Source organism: Choloepus didactylus, chromosome 15 (assembly GCF_015220235.1).
Source record: "Choloepus didactylus isolate mChoDid1 chromosome 15, mChoDid1.pri, whole genome shotgun sequence".
Classification (NCBI taxonomy): domain Eukaryota; kingdom Metazoa; phylum Chordata; class Mammalia; order Pilosa; family Megalonychidae; genus Choloepus; species Choloepus didactylus.
Genome location: NC_051321.1, coordinates 71,028,401 through 71,050,694, shown reverse-complemented (window position 1 = coordinate 71,050,694; position 22,294 = coordinate 71,028,401). Strand labels below are relative to the sequence as shown.

At 34.1% G+C, this 22,294-nt stretch overlaps 1 protein-coding gene across 4 annotated transcripts in view; it reads right to left on the bottom strand.

Moving 5' to 3' along the window:
- The window catches only part of ADK (adenosine kinase), a 559,277-nt gene that overhangs the window by 85,328 nt on the left and 451,655 nt on the right, over positions 1–22,294 (bottom strand). For 3 of the 4 annotated variants that reach the window (XM_037804922.1, XM_037804923.1, XM_037804924.1), the window contains exon 9: positions 19,660–19,774. The exons of the other annotated variant lie outside the window; for it this stretch is intronic. In XM_037804922.1, coding sequence (XP_037660850.1) covers positions 19,660–19,774 — 115 coding nt within the window. The remainder of the gene's footprint in view (positions 1–19,659; positions 19,775–22,294) is intronic. 4 annotated transcript variants of the gene reach the window in all.

Sequence of the window (22,294 nt, the reverse complement as noted above, 5' to 3'; positions counted from 1 at the left end):
CAATTCTTATGCTCAAATACCAACAAATAGGCTTCTAAAAGCTTATTGCAGGCAACTGTTCAGTTAAGGTATTAAAAAAAAGAAAAAGGAGTTTCTTTCTCCCTTTTTTTTTCAAAACCGCTCTATGTACTTAAAAAAATACTCAATAAAACAAATCTAAATATAGATATCTGTGATGGTTAGGTTCATGTGTCAACTTGGCCAGGTGATGGTACCCAGGTGTCTGGTCAAGCAAGCACTGGCCTGACCATTACTGCAAGTACATTTGTGGCTAGTTAATAAACCAGAAGGCTGGTTTATTAAATCATCAGTCAATTGGCTGCAGCAGTGACTGACAACATCAATGAAGGGCGTGTCTTCCACTATGAGAGGATGCAATCAGCTGGATTTAATCCAATCAGTTGCAGATTTTTTAAGCAAGACAGATAGAGGAGCTTCACTTCTTTGGCTAACCACCGAAGTGATGCCTGAGGAGTTCATCGAACATGTTCATTGCAGTTGCCTGTTTGCTGCCTGCCCTATGGAATTTGGACTCGTGCATACCCACAGTTGCTTGAGACACTTTCATAAATCTTATATTTATAGATATCTCTTGTTGATTCTGTTTCCCTAGGGAACTCTAACTAATACAATATCCTTTGTAGAGTAATGTTAAGGTAGAAACAGATATACCTGAGGCCATTTCAAAAGAATGCTCTTTTGATCACCCTTTGTGCCAAATTCTCAAAGTCCCTAGAGCCAAGGTTCTATAAGCCTAAATATATATGTATTGACTATGAAGTCTTAAGGCCTGTCTTAACAGATCTCAGAACAGCCAACTACAAAAATACTGTTCCTCTGATCATCAAAATAGTGATGTTGATCCTTCATAGTAATTATGTAATGATCTCTAATATATGATAGAAATAAAATGGTAAAGCCTATTGCAAGACACAGAAGGTCAAGACTATGGTTTGCTTTCCAGAACTCATGGACATAATCAGATTAACCAGCAGTGTAGACAGAAATATGAACCTTGCTAGGGATCCATATACAGTAAATCCTCATTATTACCCAGTTCCCATATTTTTGAATTTGCCTACTTGCTACAATTTATTTTCAACTCCAAAATCAATACTTGTGGTGCTTTCAACGTTCATTCAACATTGTGCAGAGATGCAAAAAATTTGAGTCATCCTACGTTCACGTTCCCAGCTGAGGTCAAACAAGGCGATGCTCTGCTTTCTTGTTTTGGCTCTCAGCCTTAAACAAATGTCCTTTTCACAGTGTTTTTAGTGCTACATTTTAAACATTTTTGTGCTGTTTGTTGGTGATTTTGCTGTTTAAAACGGCCTCTATGAAATTCATAGAGACAGAAAGAGAAGAGTGGTTATCTGTGGCTAAGAGGTAAGGGAGAATGGGAGTTATTGCTTAATGTATTTAGAAGTTTCTGTTTTGGATGATGAGAATGTTCTGGAAATAGATAGTGGTGAAGGTTACATAACATTGTCAGTGTACTTTATATCACTGAATTGTACACTTAAAAACTGTTAAAAGATTGTTTTATGTTATAGATCTTTTATAATTTAAAAAACACACTGAAAAAAAGGACCAAAGGATAGGGCTGAAGTGCTGTCTAGTGTTAATTAATATACATTAAATAATTTATATACATAAAACAAGGTTATGCACTGATCAGTTGATGCAAATGTTGTGACTAGAGGCTCACAAGAACCTAACCCTGCATGTTCTCTAGGAGCAACAGTTCAGCATTTGCTAATTCAGTCCATAATGGCTTTATGGAACATAACTACTGTAAGTTAACAAGAATCAACTGTAATCGTTTCAGGGAATTAGACCTTGTTCTTTAGTCCTCCACCTACTGTTCCTCATCCAAACTTCCTTAAGACCTGGATACCTGCTAGATATTTAAACATCTGGATGGAATTCCTTCAATAAAATGTGAGCCACAGAAGGAACAGTATTATTTTAGAAAATTCAATCACAAAGATTTATCTAAAAATTCTTTGAATCACAGAATTTACTTACATACATCTCATAAATACAGAATCTTTGGTAAAGACATAGTCTTATTGCTCTGAATTTTAGGTGACTCTACTATTCAGTTCTTGACCTCTAAGCCAGGAATGTCTCCTGGAAGTGGAGATACTTTTCCAAGGTCATCAGCTGTTTCTACATGGATTTAAAAACAAGGCACATATCATTTTATCTTCTTTTAAACACTATTTTGAACTTCTATTTCTAACTTCCATAATCTATTATCAGAATTTCTATAATTTCATTAGCAGCTACAGCATATCCTATTTAGTATCAATTATAAATTTTATTAATGGATTATTTATTCTTTTTTCTTGATTAACAAAATGTTTCAATAAGATCCAATCTAGCAGTGATTCTTTTAGCAAGCACTTTGGTATAAATTTTCTCCACATTTGAATTCATTAGCCTTTTGCATTAGGCTTTGTTTATCATCTTTAAACCAAGCCAATCTCGGGTAATTCTCTAAGGCATTTTCCCTAGTCTTCTACCACAATTTATATATAGCTCTTTTTTTCTGCAATTTTTCTAACCCTATCAAATTTGTTTCACTGTATCCCATGGGACTGTTGATCACTAACATCTTTTAGAGGGATTATTGCAGCTTTTACTCCCTGGCATTTAATCAAATTTTTTTTTTCATTTTCAATATTTGTTGATTCCTCTGAAACATGCCTTTATAAGCAAATAGAAGTGAGGTTCCTTTCTTTCATGGAATTATGGTAAACTGACTAGAAAATCCTTCTCAGCTGAAATGATCTCTTCCTTCCCTCTATGTACTTGAAGGTCTCTATGCCTTTTGATCTTGTAATTCCATTAACTTAGAATTACTTTCTAACTTCAACTTACCTAACTTGTAAGGATCCTTCAAAACCTCGTTCAAATATCACTTCCTTTGTGAAACTTTCCTGAACTCCTTTTTTTAAAAAAAGTTTTATTTACACACCATACAGTCTATCCAAAGTGGATAATCAATGACTCTTGATATAATCACAGTTGCATTTACCTCCACAATCAATTTGAAAGCGTTCTCATCGCTCTTGGAAAAAAAAAAAAAAAAAAAAAAAAAATCCCATATCTCTTATACCCCCTATTATTGATGCTTAGCTTTGGTATAGTACCTTTGTTACAATTGATGAAAGAGCATTACAATGTTACTGTTAACTATAGTCCTTTTAATTCTATTTTTTCCCATATACCACCCTATTATTATCACCTTGTAATAGTGATGTACATTTGTTCTGGTTCATGTAAGAACTTTCTTATATTTGTACAATTAACCACAGTCATTGTCCACAATAGGTTTTGCTATGTTATACAGTCCCATGTTTTATCCTAGCTTTCCTTCTAGTGAATACATGACCCCAAATTTCTCCTTTCAAGCATACTTACACTCAGCACTGTTAATGACACTTACAGTATTGTGCTACCATCACCTCGATCCATTTCCAAGCATTTACAATCAAACTTATTAAAAATTCTGTACACTTTAAGCATCATCTGCCCACTCTCTAGTCTCTTTCTCTACTAACTTGGAGCATCATCTGCTCATTCTCCTGGTCATCTGTATTCTAGATTTTAATTCTCAGAGTTTGCTTATTACACTAAGTTCATATTAGTGAGACCATACAATATTTGCCCTTTTGTGTCTGGCTTAGGTTTTTATAATGTCCTTAAGGTTCATCCATGTTGTTGTATGCATTAGGACTTCATTCCTTCTTACAGTTTCTTAATATTCTATTGTATATACTGCAGTTTGTATATCTGCTCATCAGTTGATGGACACTTTGGCTGTTTCCATCTTTTGTCATTGTGAATAATGCTGCTATAAACATGAGTATGCAATCCCTAACTTCTCATTCCATCTGTTCTCCCATAAAAATTAGTTCATAAAAGTAGTATACTACTCATATTTTATTTGTGAACTATATGTCTCTTCTACATTTTGAGAAAAGTTTTTCTTATCTCTGTAATTCCAATTCGTAATGCATAATAGGTACTATATCGGTTTGTATATATTACGTCCCCCAGAAAAAGCCATGTTCTTTGATGCAATCTTGTGGGGCAGACATATTAATGGGGATTAAGTTGGAACGTTTGGATTAGGTTGCTTCCATGGAGATGCGCCCCACCCAACTGTGGGTGATAACTCTGACTGGATAGTTTCCATAGAGGTGTGGTCCCACCCATTCAGCATGGGCCTTGATTAGTTTACTAGAGCACTATATAAACTCAGACAGAAAGATCAATCTTGCTATAGCCAAGAGGGACACTTTGAAGAATATACAGAAACTGAGAGAGTAGCTACAGATAAGAGGCGGTTTGAAGACAGCCATTGAAAGCAGACTTTTGTTCCGGAGAAGCTAAGAGAGGACAAGCACCCCAAGAGCAACTAAGAGTGACATTTTTGAGGAACCGCAGCCTAGAGAGGAATGTTCTGGGAGAAAGTCATTTTGAAACCAGAACTTTGGAGCAGACGCCAGCCAGGTGCCTTCCCATGTAACAGAGGTTTTCTGGACACCATTGACCATTCTCCAGGAAGGTACCCTTTATTGATAGACACTTTATGGTCTTAAGACTGTAACTTTGTAACCAAATAAACCCCCTTTTATAAAAGCCAATCCATTTCTGGTGTTTTGCATTCTGGCAGCATTAACAAACTAGAACAGGCACCCAATAAAAGAATACTGATTTAAATTTATTTGTACTGTTATTTGTACAGTTGCTTTATCTGTATGTCTCCAACTTGTCTTGCTTGAGGTTAAAGATTTTCTCAGACTTTTCTGTTAAGCTCTATGTTAGTTGGCATATATAACATACGATTAGGAATCTTTGAATTGGAAGAAATGTTAGAAATACATAGTCCAAAACTTTAACCAAAGGCAAGACTTCATTCTACCAAATACCTTTGGTTAAATATTCATAATGATGAGTGTGATCATTTAAACTGGCTGCCCAGGACACTCCTAGAATGATTCATAACATAATGGTTTACTCTTAAAACTATATGGGTTTTGATGACAAGTTATATGGTCAACTTAATAATAAATACTGATTATTTCCTCACAAGTAGTAAATAGCTGTACAGCTCTAATTATTATACCTTTTGAGTTCTGATCCATTTCAATGTATTGCCTATTTAAAAAAATATTTTTAAACCTCTCCCTTCATTGTGGGTGGATTTCTAGGACCAAAGGAAATAACTAAGGGTATAGACAAAATTTATTTTGATAAATAAATTAATAAATGGCTAAGTGGCAAATTATTATTTTGACAAAATAATTTGGACATTTTCTTGAAACCTTAGAATTGCTTATAAACCAGAAAGGATATAAGAATTTAAAATTACTTAATAGAAACAGAGAAAAGCTAAGTGAACCTTATGGGCCAATATTACACAAAGTGGGGGAAACACCTGGGAATAGTGGGCTACTTAAAAAAACAATTTTTAAATTTTAGAAATTTAAATTTCTAAAGCAGTTTAATAAGGATAAATCATCTTGGTAATACAAGAAAATAAAGCAACACTTAAGTCTTCATTTAAGTACTGTTTTTAATATTTCATGTGCAACCAACACTTTATTCATTTTAGCTAAGGACAATTTTAGCTGTTCAGTTATCTGAATCAGACTTTTCTGCCATACCTCAAAAGATTTTTATCTGGGCCAAAAACTTGTATGCAGTACTTCAGCCAAATGAAAATTGTGCCGCCAAGTTTTAAAGCTCTGAAAAAATGAATTTTAGAGTCTAATTGAATTTCAGAAGGTGGTACAAGCAATAATTACTGAAAAACAGTTGGAAGTATATACTTCTTTAATTAAATATCCACTTGTACTGTATTTTCAAGAGCTTTGAATTATAGAAATCGATTATCTGGAGTTTTAAAATAATGACGGATACATTTGAAATAAGATGGATACTTTCTCTAGGAACCATTTAAGCTAATTTATATGGGTGAGTATGTGTGTGAAGGTAAATGTCGCTATCATCTGGATTTCCATTCACACATACAAAATGCATTAATATGTACACGCAACTCCCCATCAGAAAGTTTCCAGATCTAACAAATTCTAACTAAAGAAGTCTTGGAATTGAAGATTATTTGGCAGAAGTTCTGAGAAACACAGTTAACCAGGTATGGATAAGGTCATATACAGACATGTTCTTGGGGCAAAGGACCCCTAGACATATTGCTACAAGAAGCTCTATCCTACTAAAGTCTATGGGTATTGACCCTATGATTAAATGCAAAAAGAAAGCAGCGATCCTTTAAATATACATTGTAAGGTACACTGTAAACCAGGGTTTTTCAACTTTGGCACTACTGATATTTTGGGCCAAGTGATTTTTTGTTGTGGGTGGCTATCCTGTGCATTATAGAAGGTGTAGTAGTATCCCTGGCCTCTGCCCACTAGACGCCATTGGCACATAAAACAGTTGTGACAACCAAAACTGGGGAGCAAAATCATTCCTGGTTGGGAACTACTGCTATAAGCAAATAAAGCGACAAGGTAGAGAACAGATTAGTCTAGACTGCGATTCAAGAAGCTGGGTTCTAATCCAGCTGGCTTTGTCTCTAATTTTGGGACCTTGGGCAAATCCAAACTTAATCCAACAGTTCCCAAAATAGGATATGGAGAATGGTATTGCTAAATAACCTAGGATTATTACAAAACAAATAGATGAGCCCACTTAATTTCTTGGGCAATATATTTTTCCATGTTATAATTTTTTTTTCTAAGTATGGAATCGGGCTTTCGATTTAGGCTCTAATGCCATAGTTTGCAGCAAACCAACTGCTACACCACAGACAGCTAGAAAAACTGCATTAAAAAAAACTATCTGATGGTGTCACAGAACTACCAAGGTAGCCAAGACTTGACAGGCCAATATCCAAGAGAGAAACGAATTTTAAAAAAACTAAGTTGACATTCTAAAAGTTGTTTTTCCCTTAAGGGTTTTTGTAAATTCTTGGTGCTGGGTATGAGTCTGACAATCTAGGCAAAGGACTACTGCTAAGAGGCAGGAAAGCCAATAGAGCTTTTGGTACTCTCCAGGGCTGATGAGACAAAAATTGGATTTTATGGCCTCCAAGGCAGCTAGAATTGAGGTGCCATGATCCTGGAGAGAAAGAGGAACACAGTGAAGTGAATTCTGATACTCAGGAGTTCTACTAGAGCTAATGAATTAATTCAGCAGAGTGACAGGGTACAAGACCAACCCACAAAAATCAAAAGTGTTTATATACACTAGCAGTGAACAATTGGAAGAAGAAATCAAGAAAAAAATTCCATTTACAATAGCAATGGAAAGAATCAAATATATAGGAAAAAATTTAACCAAAGATGTAAAGGGATTTATACGGAAAACTACAAAACATTTCTAAAAAAAATCAAAGAAGACCTATATAAATGGAAGTACAGTCTGTGTTCATTGATTGGAAAACTAAATATTGTTAAGATGTCAGTTCTACCCAAAGCAATGTATAGACTCAATGCAATCGCAATTAAAATTCTAACAGCCCAATTGTATAACTATGTAGCTTACACTGGGTGACAGTGTGATTGTGAAAACCTTGTGGATCGCACTCCCTTTATCCATTGTATGGATGGATGAGCAGAAAAATGGGGACAAAACAAAATGAAAAATAGGTGGGATGGGGGGATGATTTGGGTGTTTTTTTTTTTTACTTTTATTTTTTATTCTTGTTTTTATTCTTTCTGGTGTAAGGAAAATGTTTGAAAATAGATTGGGATGATGAATGCACAACTATATGATGGTACTGTGAACAGTTGATTTTATACCATGGATGACTGTATGGTATGTGAATATATCTCATTAAAACTGAATTTTAACAAATTAAAAAAATTCTAACAGCCTTCTTTAAAGAAATGGAGAAGCCAATCATCAAATTTATATGGAAAGTTACAGGCCTTGAATAGCCAAAACCATCTTGAATAAGAACAAAGTTGGAGGACTCACATTTCCTGATTTTGAAACTTATTACAAAGCCACAGTAATCAAAATATTATGATAATGGCACGAAGACAGACATACAGACCAATGGAATAAAACTGAGGGTTTAGAAATAAACTCACATATCTATGAAGAATAGATTTTTGACAAGGGTGCCAAGTCCACTTAATTTGGAAAGAATCATCTTTTTAACAAATGGCACTGGAAGAACTGGATATCCACATGCAAAAGAATGAATATATATATATATGTGTGTGTGTGTGCGTGTGTGCGTGTATACTCATACCATATTCAAGAATTAACTCAAAATGGATTAAGATTTAAATAAAAGTATCAAAACTATAAAACCCCTACAAGAAAACATAGGAAGGCAGCTTTAGGACCTTGTTTTACTGTAGGACTATTTTACATATGACCCAACAATCCCTCTTTTCTAGGTATATACCCTAAAGAATTGAAAGCAGGGACTCAAACAGATATTTGTACACCAGTGTTCATAGTGGCATTATCACAATTGCCAAAAGATGGAAAACCCAAGCGTCTCTCACTGATGAATGGATAAACAATATGTGATATATTCATACAATGGAATATTAAGCCATAAAAATGAATGAAGTTCTGATACATGCAACACCATGGATGAACCTTGAAGACATGATGTTGAATGAAATAAGCCAGACACAAAAGAACAAATACTGTATGATCTCACTGATATGAAATAATTAGAATAAGCCAATTCAGAGAGTCAGAAACTAGAATGCAGGTTAACAGGGGCTGGGGCAGGGTAGGAAATGGGGGTTAATGCGTAATTGGTACAGAATTTCTGTTTAGGGTGATGGAAACATTTTGGTAACAAATGGTGATTATGACAGCACAATATTGTGAATGTATGTAACACCACTGAATTATATATTTGAATGTGGTTAAAAGGGGAAATTATAGGTTGCATATAGATTCCTAGAAATAAAATAAAATAAAACAAAAACCCAGAGTATAATACTATACAGTGAACCCTAATGTAAGCTATATAATTAATAGTAAGATTATAATAATATTCTGCCACTAATTGTAACACTAAAGCAAAGTGTTAATAATGGTGGGAGGGGGGAAGGAGGACATGAGAACTCTTTTTCCTGCTTGATTTGTCTGTAAACCTACAACTTCTCTTATTATTCAAAAAAGCACAAGCAGACAAAAAATCAGCAAGAATATAATTGATTTGAACAACATACTTAATAAACTTGACCTCCCTGTACATATAGAAGACAATATTTAACAATGTGAGGATCAGAAATTAGAAAATCTCTAGATATTTGGAATTAAAGTGAAACTAACAACTTGCAAGAGTTAGATATATAGAAATTAGAGGAAAGAAAGTAGTAAAGATCAGAAAATTTAAAAACAGCAAACAAACATACAACAAGAAACGCAACAATAAGAAACAAAAAAAATTATGTTGGCTCTTTAAAAAATTAATAAAATTGATAAAACTTGTGGTAGCCATGAAAATGTGCCTTCCAGATCTCCTATGGTGTGGAACATACATGACTGATGGCCCCAGCTGCTGTGCTCTGAATCAACGATGATGTCTGTGCTGGGGCCATACTTCCCATGAGTTGCTTTGAGCCAATGACTGGAACACAGCAGAAATACTAAGATTTATTCCTGAGAGATGTGGGACTCCTCTGATGTACAGCTTTGGCTCAAGGACTCCCCTCTGGCCATGTCAAAACTTTCTTAAGTGTACTGCAATCAAAGCCTCTTCCTATCCAATATTTCTTCCTTCTCTCTCTCCTCTTCAGGGGTCAGACCTGCACCACACTTTGACAGGCCTCATATCTCCTCCAGCAACCACTCCATTTTCACTCACAGGTGTTACCCCAATACATCTTTTGGATGTTTAATCTTGACTTGGCATCTGCTTCTCTGAGGCTCCAAACTAATTCATACTTTTCGGAGAGAGCAATCAAGGAGAAGAGAAAGAGCACAAGTTTCCAACATCAGGAATTTTAAAAAGGACATCACTATAGGTCGTACCATAATTAGGAAGATGAGAGAATATTATGAACAATTTTATGCTAATAAACTTGCATACTGAGACAAAACAGACAACTTAAAAGTGGCACAAGAAGAATAGAAAAAAAACTGAACATTCCTATTTAATTAAAGAAACTGAATCTGTAACTAAAAACCATCCTAAAACTCTGTACTTTCTGCATGTTTTTTCTGTAAATCCACAACTGCTCTAATTTAAAAAACAAAAGCAAAACAAAACAAACAAGGAAACAAAACCATCCTATTCTCCAGGCTCAGATACTTTGAAGGGTGAGTTCTTCCAAATATTTAGGTAAAAATAACATCAATCTCATACAAACTCTTCCAGCACAGAAAATGAGGCACTTTCCAATTCATTTACAACATTCCTACCAAAACTAACAAGGCTGCTACAAAGAAAGGAAATTTAGGGGACAAACACTCTCAAGAATAACACTGCAAAAATCCAGAACAAAACATTATCAGATTAAATGCAATGATACATTAAAAGAATATCATGACCATGCTGGGGTTATTCTAAGAATGCAAAAGTGGTTTGCCCATTCCAAACTCAATCTATAATTCACACATGAAAGAAAAAGAGGAAAAAAGTATACAGTAATCTTACGAGATGTAAAAAATTATTTGATAAAATCCAAGACCCTTTCATGATTAAAAAAAGAATTCTCACAGAGGCAAAACTCATAGCAAAATACAAATGGATTCTGTGAGCCACTGATTATATGCTTGGGATGGATTGTATGGTATGTGGGTATATTACAATAAAATTGCATTAAAAAAAGTGAATGGAAGGAAACTTCCTTAATCTAATAAAGAGTGTCTACAAAGAATCTACAGCAAAATCAAACTTTCTTATGAAATACTGAAGGTAAGTGGGACCTTTTGATGAGGTTACTTCAGTTAAGAAGGTGTGACCCACTCAATCAGTATGGGGTCTTAATACTATTACTGGAGTCCTTTATAATCGGAATGAAATTCAGACACGGAGAGAAAAAGACACAGTAAGGAAGAGACCGGACATCAATGAAACTGGTAGAGAAGGTAAAGACCAGGAGATGCCACCATGTACCCTGCTGTGTGACAGAGGAGCCAAGGATTGCTGGCAGCCAGCCCTAGAATGCTACAAGCTTTTGGGGAGAAAGCATCACCTTGATGATGCCTTGATTTGGACTTTCTCTTAGCCTGAACATCTTAAGCTAATAAATTCTCATTGTTTAAGTCAACCTTTTGCATGGTAACTAAGAGTTGAAAGGTGTTCATTATCATTACACGTCAGGGAAATGCTAATTAAAATTGCTGTCACCAGAAGGAAAGCTGGAGGTTAAAACATGGGAATATGTAAAAAGTGAATCTTGTGGTAGATGATGACTGTGATTAACAGTATATATATTTAAAAGTTCTTTTATGAACTAGAACAAATATACAACACTATTACAAAGGATTTGGAGTATTTGGGAGAAAATGTACCTATTGTAAACTATGGACTATAATTAACAGCAATATCTTAATATTCTTTCATCAACAGTAATAACAGTACCACATCAATACTAGGGATCAACAGTAGGGGGGACATAAGGGGCATGGGATATTTTGGGTTTTCTTTTATATTTTTAACTTTTTCTTTTTATTATTGGGGTAGTGAAAATGTTCTAAAATTGATTGTGTTGATGACTGCACAACTATATAATGATACCGGGAATGGTATAATTTGGATGGATTGCATGGTATGTGAATTTATTTAAATAAAATTGCATTAAAAAATACAGTGAGATACTATTACACACTCACAAGAAGGGTAAAAATTAAAAGGACGGTGTTCTAGTTTGCTAATGCTGCAGAATGCAAAACACCAGAGATGGACTGGCCTTTATAAAAAGGGGGTTTATTTGGCTACACAGTTACAGTCTTAAGGCCATAAAGTGTCCAAGGTAACATATCAGTAATCGGGTACCTTCACTGGAGGATGGCCAATGGTGTCCAGAAAACCTCTGTTAGCTGGGAAGGCATGTGGCTGGCATCTGCTCCAAAGTTCTGGTTTCAAAATGGCTTTCTCCCAGGACATTCCTCTTCAGCCAAGCTTGCTCCTCTTCAAAATGTCACTCACAGCTGCACTGACTTCCTTCTCTTTGAGTCAGCATGTTTATATGGCTCCACTGATCAAGGCCCACCCTGAATGGGTGGGGCCACGCCTCCATGGAAATATCCCATTAGTTATCATCTACAGTTGGGTGGGGCGCATCTCCATGCAAACAACCTAATCCAAACGTTCCAACTTAATCCCCACTATTATGTCTGCCCCACAAGATTGCATCAAAGAATATGGCTTTTTCTGGGGGACATAATACATTCAAACCGGCACAGATGGATAGTAGTGAATGCTGGTGAAGATATGGAATAATTAGAACTGTCCCATACCTCACAGGTGGGAGTAAAAATTGGTACCATCACTTTGGAAAACTGGAACTTAAAACCGCAACTTTTATGTATCATGACTGACTATGGTGGCGGCCACATTGTCTTATGTATTTGTCAAAACTCACAGAACTTGACACCACAAAGAGTGAGTTTTATTTAAAAAAAAAAAAAATCAACCATTATGTGGAAGGAAACCAAAATGTAATATAAACTCCAACAAGTGAAAATAATAGTATTACAAATGTAACCACACTGGGATGGAAGGGAAAGACTAACCTAAGTTGTTTTGGAAAGCAGTTAAAATTACTTTAACTGAACATTAAAAGCTTGTATATCTGTTTCTCATGGAGTATGGGTAAGCAATTCTGAAGCTACTTTAGAGTGCAATAAATCAGTAAATACATATATTAGATACTGAGTGAGAATTTTCAGTGTCATAGGAAGAAGTTATAAATAAGGAAAGGGCAAACGCTAGAATGAACCTTGTGTTGCTGGACTGGAATCAGAGGTATCAGTATGAACTCATGGTTTTAAAATATATAAACAGATAGATATAGAAATAAATATAGATGGGTATATATGCATGGGTTAGTATACATACATACATTGCCGAGCTCTGTCCATTAAAAGAGCCTAGAAGCAATGACACTCCAGTAGTGATGACCCTATCTAGCAGCCAGATCTGGGTTTCCAAAGACCATTCTCCAATAAAAGGAACTAGGGTTCCTGGATTCCAAGACTGCAGTAGGAGAAAAACAACATGAGCCTGGAGTATATTACAGTATCAAAAACTAAGGAGTGTTCACAAAAGGGTGGGAATGTGTCATAAGGCTACCAGGGACAATCCGAAAGAGCTCCCAATGGCCAAAGCTAAATTATTTGAGCAAGAAAATAATTATTAATGATATTGGATTATGAACCCCAAAATAAAATAAATATTCATGAGTCCATGATAATATAAATAAGTGACTGAATAAACACAGGAGAAGGGACTGCTCTTCCTTATGAGGAATTCAAATTAATAAATGTAGAAGGAATGAAGACAATAGAAAATCATCATTAGAACACCATAGTAATAATTGTTGCAGGCAAGAGCCACTGATGGAAGCTAAAATTACAGGGCAAAATAGAGTATTGGTTACTACAAACAATTTCAGAATATTTTCATTACTCCAAAAAAGATTAAAAAAATAAAACCCATATACTTTGGATGGAATGTATGGTGTGTGGATGTATCTTGATAAAACTGCATTAAAAAATAGGGTATTTGCATAGTCCCAAAGTATCTCCTTAAAGATATTTATGGGGAAAGTAGTAACTTTAGAGAGGATACAGTGACACACATCACCTTAACCCAGTTATCAAGGTTAACATGACTAGCAGTAAGACACATTGACATCATGCTACTACCTGATATGATGTACTGAGAAGGGCACATTACTTCTGTGGTATTTCTGCCAAAAATGCATAACCTAAACTTAATTATGAGAAATCATCAAATCAACCCAAACTGAGGGACATTCTACAAAGTAACTGACCAGCACTCTTCAAAAGTATCAAGGTAGTGAACGATGAGCAATGTGGGAAATCGTCACATATTGGAGGAGAGTAGAGGAGACTAAGGAGATGTGACAACTAAACGGACTGGATTCTGGAGCAGAAAAAGGAAATTAGAGGGAAAACTCGTAAAATCAGAATAAAGTCTGTAGTTCAGTTATTAGTATTGTACCAATGATAATTTCCTGCTTCTGATCATTAGACTTTGGTTATATAAGATTAACAATTAACAACTAAGGTTGTTAACATTAGGAAAAGCTGGGTGAGGAGTGTATTGGAACTCTGTATTCTTTTGCAACTTTTCTACATCTAAAAGTATTGCAAAATAATAAGTTAGGGGAAAAAAACAAACAAACTCCATCCAGATACATTACACATCTACCAGAATGGCTAAAAAATGGACAATATTAAATGCTGATGAAGATGTAGAACAGTTAGAACTGTAATATACTGTTGGTGGGGTGTTAAGATGAAAAATTGGTGGTACCTACTAAAGTTAAACATAGACTTAATTTATAATCCAGATATTCTACTTCCATGTATACCCAACAGGAAACATATGTATATATTCATCAAATGACATGTGTGAGAAGGTACACAGCACTTCTATTCATGACAGCACCACACTGGTAACAATGCAATGTCCATTAACAATAGAGTTGGCAAATAAACTGTGGTGTATTCATACACAGAATACTATGTAGCAATGAGCATGTACTACTGCTATATGCAACAACATGGAGAAATCCCATCAAAATAATGTGTAAAAGGAGTCAGAAAAAAAATCTGCATTTGTGATTCCATGTAAAAACAGGCAAAACTAACTGTTGGTAACAGAAGCCAAGATCATGGCTACCTTTGGGGGAGATAATGATTAGGAGAGGGCAAAAGGAGTGGCTTCTGATGTGCTAGAAGTGTTCTGGTGGTTGTTACATAGGTGTGTTCAGTTGATAAAAAGCTGTACCAATTTTGTATGTAAATTATACTTCACTTCAAAGTTAATGAGATAGTCTATATCTTAATTGTGGTGGGTGTTACATTTATTTAGTAAAAAATATGAGAATTTTACTATATGTAATCTGTAGCTCAATAAATCTGACTTAAATGTCCTTCCAGAAACAAATGTTACAATAAGGCTTAGTAAGTCTAGTATAGGCTGTCTCCATTTTGCCTTCTAGTAGGATACTGTTTAACAGAAAGGAGGGAATTGAAAGAATCTCACTTCTTGACAGGACTGAGATCACTAAATCAAATGAACCATGCCCTAAAGATATTACTTTGTCAGGAATGTGACAGTTCCATATATGTCATTCTAAATTATATTCCACCTCTTGACTAATTAAAGATGTCTGTCTTTTGTGGTTGGAATAATCTAAAAATAAAACGAGCTAATAACTCTTGGTTATATTCATAGACAAGAAATATATATATATATTAATACATATATATATATATCTCACTTGAATGCCATACACAGACATCCTAAACAAATGCTGCCTAATTTGTTATAGGAGACACCGTCTGTGGCAACAATATCATCACGTAAAATTGGTTTGGCTGTGGTAGAGATATTTTCAAAATGATTTATAATAATATTTTGTAAGAGTAGGAGCTGTGATGATGTGCTGACATTATTCTTCCAGCTGCTAATACCGTTTTCCTTTAGAGTTTGCATTTACTATTGCATACTTTCTGTGCAGAATTGCACCAGAACTGAAAATCATGTTGACCTTTTCTTAAAGATTAATGGACAGCATTGAATGCTTTCATAGAACTTCTATGTTAAGTTTTCAAACTTAACTACCAGATGAGGGTCACAAGTGCCTTTAAAGACTTAGGAACCTGAAGACAAGTAACTTCAATACCCTCATTCATTTTAATATAATTACAAAGGGCACTACAACTGGACTATATTAAATTATAAGCACCTAAAAGGCAAAAAACTATTTAAAGTAATCTGTAGATTGTCTATACGAGTGGATCGGTTCTTAATATTTTTTGACTGATGGTCTGAAAGAAAAGCATTCACCAAGGCCAAATTTAGTAAAATACTAGATGCTTAGCTCCTAAGTTCCTGTTTCTATTATCCAACAAGATCAAAGAACTTGAGGCAACATTATCAAATCACCTAATCCAATGGTTTTCAAAATGAGAGATGGAGGATAGCACTGCTAAATACTCTAGGGAGCTTTTTCAGCAAATATATAACCCTATACTCCCCATTCCCTTAGCCCCCCGCTACCCCTTTTCTCACACATCTTCTTGAGGATGTATATTCTAATATTCCCCCAAAGAGATGTATCAGATTGAGGGGAAGAAGCTTTTATGCAGGCAGGGCTGAGTTTACTAAAAGCTCATTAGGTGATTTTGATAGGATTGCACCAGTATTCCAGTTGAAAACCTCTGACCTGATCTACTTTCTCCCTTTGGGCAAAATTACAAATCAAATAGCCCAAAAAGAATTCTGAAAGTATTCAGAAAAGAAAAGCCTACAATTTATACTTCAGTAGATCTATTTCATTGTTTCATAAGATCTACTGTGTGAAATGTATTATTTTCAATTTGGAACAAAAGTTGCTTTTTCTAATTTTTAGTGATATATTTAGTACAGAAACTTTGAAAAATCAAAATTACACACACATACCACTATAATCCTTAATATAATAAGACCTTAATAGAAGAAGACCTCAATAGTATTTGCTGGGCATAAGGAAAAGAGAGCCTTCAGTCTTAGTTCTAAAGTTTATGGACACACAGACATAGAGAGGATCTCCTTGATCTGATTCCCATGTTAGTAAACCGGTTCACTCAACATTTATTAAAAGGATCAAAATGGACAGTCATATTTTTCTTTTCTGTCCTCCATTAAAAAAAAAAAAAAAAAAAAAAAAGAAGAAGAAGAAGTTTGGCATTCCATTAGCCTGTGGGCACTGAAATACAAGGATTGGTATGTGACAGATCCTCTGGGCTGGATGGATATGGAGGATGGATACCCAAGATGAAATGGAGATACCAATACAAGATGAATAGAAAAAGATTTTAGATTCAAAGGCAATTTAAAGGGGCATTCAAAGAATTATTTATATAATAAGAGAAAGTGGTTATAAATACCATATCTCAAAAGGAGATAAGTCCCTAGAATAAAATACCAAGGAAACAGATTTTGTTACATTATTGCTAAATGCCACAAACTTAGCAGCGATCATTTAAAAATGGTCTGCTGTGTAAGATTTAAGGTCCAATGACCCCTAATTAGTGTTTTAATAAGTGTGTTAGCACTGCCTTGTGCCATTCTGGAATATCACTTATGGTAAATTAAGGTACAGTTTCCGTCCCCATCTTCCATTAGTATTTTAATGCTGGGAGGTGAGAAAAAGCTGATCCGTGTTCAAGAAGAAAGGAGGGAAAACAATAACAAATTGGCATCTCTTCTGTGAATTGCCCCACAGGCCAAGCATTTTTATGTTCTTAATCATTATTAAATGACTTAACATGACACCCAGAGCCTGGCAAATGATTGCATCCTGACATGAGAACGAATTACAAATGAAATGAAAGATCAAGCCGTATTAGAGGACTGCCTCTGGGAAATGAAAATCTTTAATTCTCTTTTATTATTGACATTTATTTGGCTGCCGTGAATAATAACATAGCAAAGAGATTCAGCTATGCTTGTGCACTGAATAGCTTATCCCAGGGCTCAAAACTGCATTAACATTTATCATGTTTGCTTTTGTAGCTGACACCACTGAACAGATTCTCTATCCATCTTGTATTTATCATGCATTGCAGATATAGTGCATTCTCTCAAATTTAAGTTCATTTTCATATGGTAAAAACAGCAAGATTAGACAGTGTCTTTCCTCAAATAAATTCCTTTTTTGTAAGCGTTCCTGAGAATGGTTTAATAGATTTAATAATATTGTTTTAAAGAATAAAATGAGTTTACAAGGAAATTCAATCACAGGATGGAGAAGCTAATTTTAAAGGTTTCGGTGTGGGAAAAATTGTGGAAGTTCACAATGAAGACACATACAATATGAATATCTGGAATAAACAAAGTCTTAAAATAAATGTCTCCATAAGGTGCAACCAAACAGTGTTTTATGAATCAGGACTACTCCCATAAGATACAAAGCCTGTGTGTTTTTCACTTTTCCAACCAGTGTGCATTGCTAAACTTGAATAGCCACATATACATAGGAAGACAGCAAGTCACATAGTTTCGTAACAAAGCAAGATATTCTTTCATGGTTTATCTCTTTTCTCTCTTGTACAAATTAGCAACACGGCTTTTCCTACTACAACAATAAAATATTATATAGCATCTCGTATGATCTTCTTTGCCTGGGTTGCCTTCCTTTTTAAAAAAAATCCTTCCTAGAAGTCAAGGCTTTGCAAGAAATATCAATATATAGTGGGAAAGTCACTTAGTATCTTTGAATCTTGACATGTTTATAATTATCTTTTTACTTTCCTGTCTTTCTTTTCTTTTAAACTTTTAATATGGAAAATTTCAAACATATACAAGTGGAGAGTAATACCATAACAATCTCCTATTTATCTTTCACCCAGCTTCAACAATTATTAACTCATTTCATCTATACCTTCACTTACCTATCTAACACTCACTGAATTATTCTGAAACAAATATATTTGAAGCAAATCTCAGTCTTGCTTTTGATGACTTTAAAATAAGAAAGTTGGAATGACTTTATTTCTAGGGTCCTTTCTACCCCAAATTTTGACAATAATTTCTTTGATACTAATTTGACCCTTTCAGGAATATATAGTTAATTCAATAAAAATTTACTTCATATTCTCTATAACATCTTCAGGCTTTATTGATTTCCTTCTCCGAGTTAACACAACACATATATTCTGCAGAAATACTTAAAAGTTATAATTACATATTTTTGTATTCACATTTTTTATGTATATTAATTTTACTTCCCTATTATTCCTTTAAGGCTTGTATCTTATATTTCAGTGTTCAGCAGAAAACTGAACAAACACTAATAACTGTTACTTGTTTACAGTAATTACTAATTAATTGACTAGATTGAATCTGAATGGTTCAGACAGAAATAAAAGACTATATTTTGGCTTAAATAGTAGGTAGCACCACATTGACAGTATAAATCATTTTAATCAATAAAATATGTTTACTAGATGAAATTCCTATTATATTTTTATGAGTGCTGTGAAATAGACAGCTAAGGGAAAGCAAAAGTGAGATTTTCTTCTTGAAGGAAAAACTGAGGAATTAACTTATTTCTGAATTTATTTACTCACAATTTCTAGATTTTATTCTAGCATAGGTGTTTATATGTAAAAGGTCTTATTTTCAGGAAAGACATTTTTAGATGGACAAAATCTCACATCCAAAGTATCAAAGAAAATAAACTAAATCAAAGTAGTTAAACTCAATTGACTCTTAAAAAATTACCTTCTTAAAAAGGAAATCTTTTGCACTGAATGGAAGGTAGGTATATTTATTAAAATAAAAACTATAAAAGGTACACTGCTGTAAATCATTATAAGAGAAAGAATATAAAATTTTGCTGTAAATGATTAACCTCCATAAAACAGGATCTCTCACATAGTTCCCATATGTACCTGTAGCCATTACAGTATCATCTTTCCCTTGGGTGAAGATTACAACCCGCTGCCTCTTCGGGTTCACCTTTGGCAGGGCTTGTGTCCTTCTGGCTATCTCTTTAATGTCATCAGTCTATTGACAGAAAGAAGGAAAAATATTCTCATAACTATTACAGTAAAGCAAAACTTTATTAGTAGATCAAGGATTTAACTTCTTATAATCAAAATAAGAGAGACCTGAACATCTATTCAGATAAAATTTTTTTAAAGAAATTTGACCATTTATAAACATGGACAGAATACCATAATGAACTTCCAGAAGCCAATAATTACACTGCAACAATTATAAACTTATGGCCAATCTTATTTCATTCATGACTTCACACACCCTGGCTTCCAGATAACTCTGAAGCAAATGCCAGATACTATAGAGTCATTTGTGTTTTAGTATGTATCTCTGAAAGACAATGACTTAAATAAACATGACCACATAACTATTATCATACTTAAAAAATAATAATTACTTAATATGAGTAAACAGCCAGTCAGATTTCAAAATTCCAGTTAAAGAGGACTTTTTAAAAAGAGGAATATTTATTTTATTTTATGAGTATATAGAGCATATAAAGGTTTATATTTTATAAATAGGTATAAAGGTTTATACAGCACAATTATGCTGACTTGGAAGTAATATAGTTGCCAAAATACCAAATGCTAACCTTATATTGCTATTTTCATACAACATACGTTGTGAAGTTTGCATCATAAATGTTCTGACTTGAAACCTAGCCCTTGAGCTTGAGAATCATGTTTTCAATCATTTTAGATAATTAAAAAATCCCTATCTGAATTCAGTGGGCCTCTAAAACCATCCATAGTTTGGGCTTTGTTGGTAGGTTACTCTATTACTCTGCCAAGTTTCAAACAGTTATGAAAAGAGGAACAAACAGCAGAGAGGAAATGTATATAATTGACACACATGAAGTTAACTAGGATATGTAGGACAGAAAAATTTAGGTAAGCAAAATAGACAAGTCATAATGGTTTATAATGGCTACAAGCAATATCAGAAATCATAATTTTTTAAAGGTAAGGTATTCTCTAGTAAAATATTTGTATGTTGTTTGTTCAGTAAATATTTAAAAATTTTCAGATAATATATGAAGCTAAGCTTCTAATATACCCTAATATTATGATTTCCAGAGATCTGTTGTTTCTGAAAAGAATAGTCATTTGTGACAGGACAATGCCACTGAGTTTTCAAACATGCTATTGCACTTTTGTTGCTTACTTTAGAACAGAACTAAGCTTGAACTCTAATGAGAAAAGAAATCCCGTCAGTTCTTGGGAACAGATATTAGAAATGAATAGTAACATTTAAAAGGCCCCCCTCCTTCCCCCCAAAAAGCTATATAACACTGTCTTCACTCACTTAAATAAAAGCACACATTAATAAAATTGACCCACATTCTCCTAACTTCTTTAGCTCAAATATGTTTTGCTACTATAGGAATCTTACTATAGGATTAAGTACTGCTCATATTTAATAAAGATTAGAGGCGAATTCCAGAAATAAATTCACTTTAGCATCCTGGAAACAGTATCTTCAGCATGTACTAAATGTTTTTTAAAAAGAGGTCTTTTTTCAAGGTGCTATAAAGAATAAATTAAGAATGAGATTACATGGTTGTCTTCTACCAACTCAGTGGGAGGATATATATATATATATATATATATATATTTAAATTAAATTCAGTTTTATTGAAATACTTTCACACACCATACAATCATCCATGGTATACAATCCACTGTCCACAGTATGATAACATAGTTATGCGTTCATCACCACAATCTATCTCTGAACTTTTTCCTTACATCAGAAAGAACCAGAACAAGAATAAAAAATAAAAGTGAAAAAAGAACACCCAAATCATCCCCCCATCCCACCTCATTTGTCCTTTAGGGGAGGATATATTTTTTATGGGAGTTTTGGTAACCTAATCAAAGAAACACTTCTTATGTCAAATTAAATCTTATAAAAATAGCCACTGAAGGTTGAAACAAACTTTCTAAATACAAACCATAATCTTTATTCTATTCCTATCTACATCCACAGTTCATACAAAATCCCTTTGTCACCCTTCTAGACTCAGTCAGTAAACACCTAAATTTCTTACTGTGCCATAAGTAGCCACTGCTTTGCCCTCAACAGTTGATACCCACAAAGTATAAAATTTTTTCTTAAATCTTCAATGTTATTTTCCCAAAGTGACATATTCAGTTCTACAGATTTTTTTCCTAGTAGCTTCTTTTTCTTGCACTTAAGCTTACACATCTTAACAGGATGATGAAATTACAAGGGACTTTAGAGTGCGACAGATCTGGACTTACGATCTATGTGACCTTGAGCAGGTTAATAAACCCCTCTGAGACACTGTTCCCTCATTTACAAAACTGAGAAAATAATATTTACCTTAAAACATGTTGTGGGTGATAGATACTAAAAATTAGCAACTAAAAGTTTGAAGAGAAATAGGATATGTGTATAGTTTCAAAGTAGCTCCCCATAAGAATACTTATTACAAAAGGAAAAATAGTAACTTTACAGGGAAGAAAATTGACAGACATCACCTTAACCCAGTGATCCAGGTTA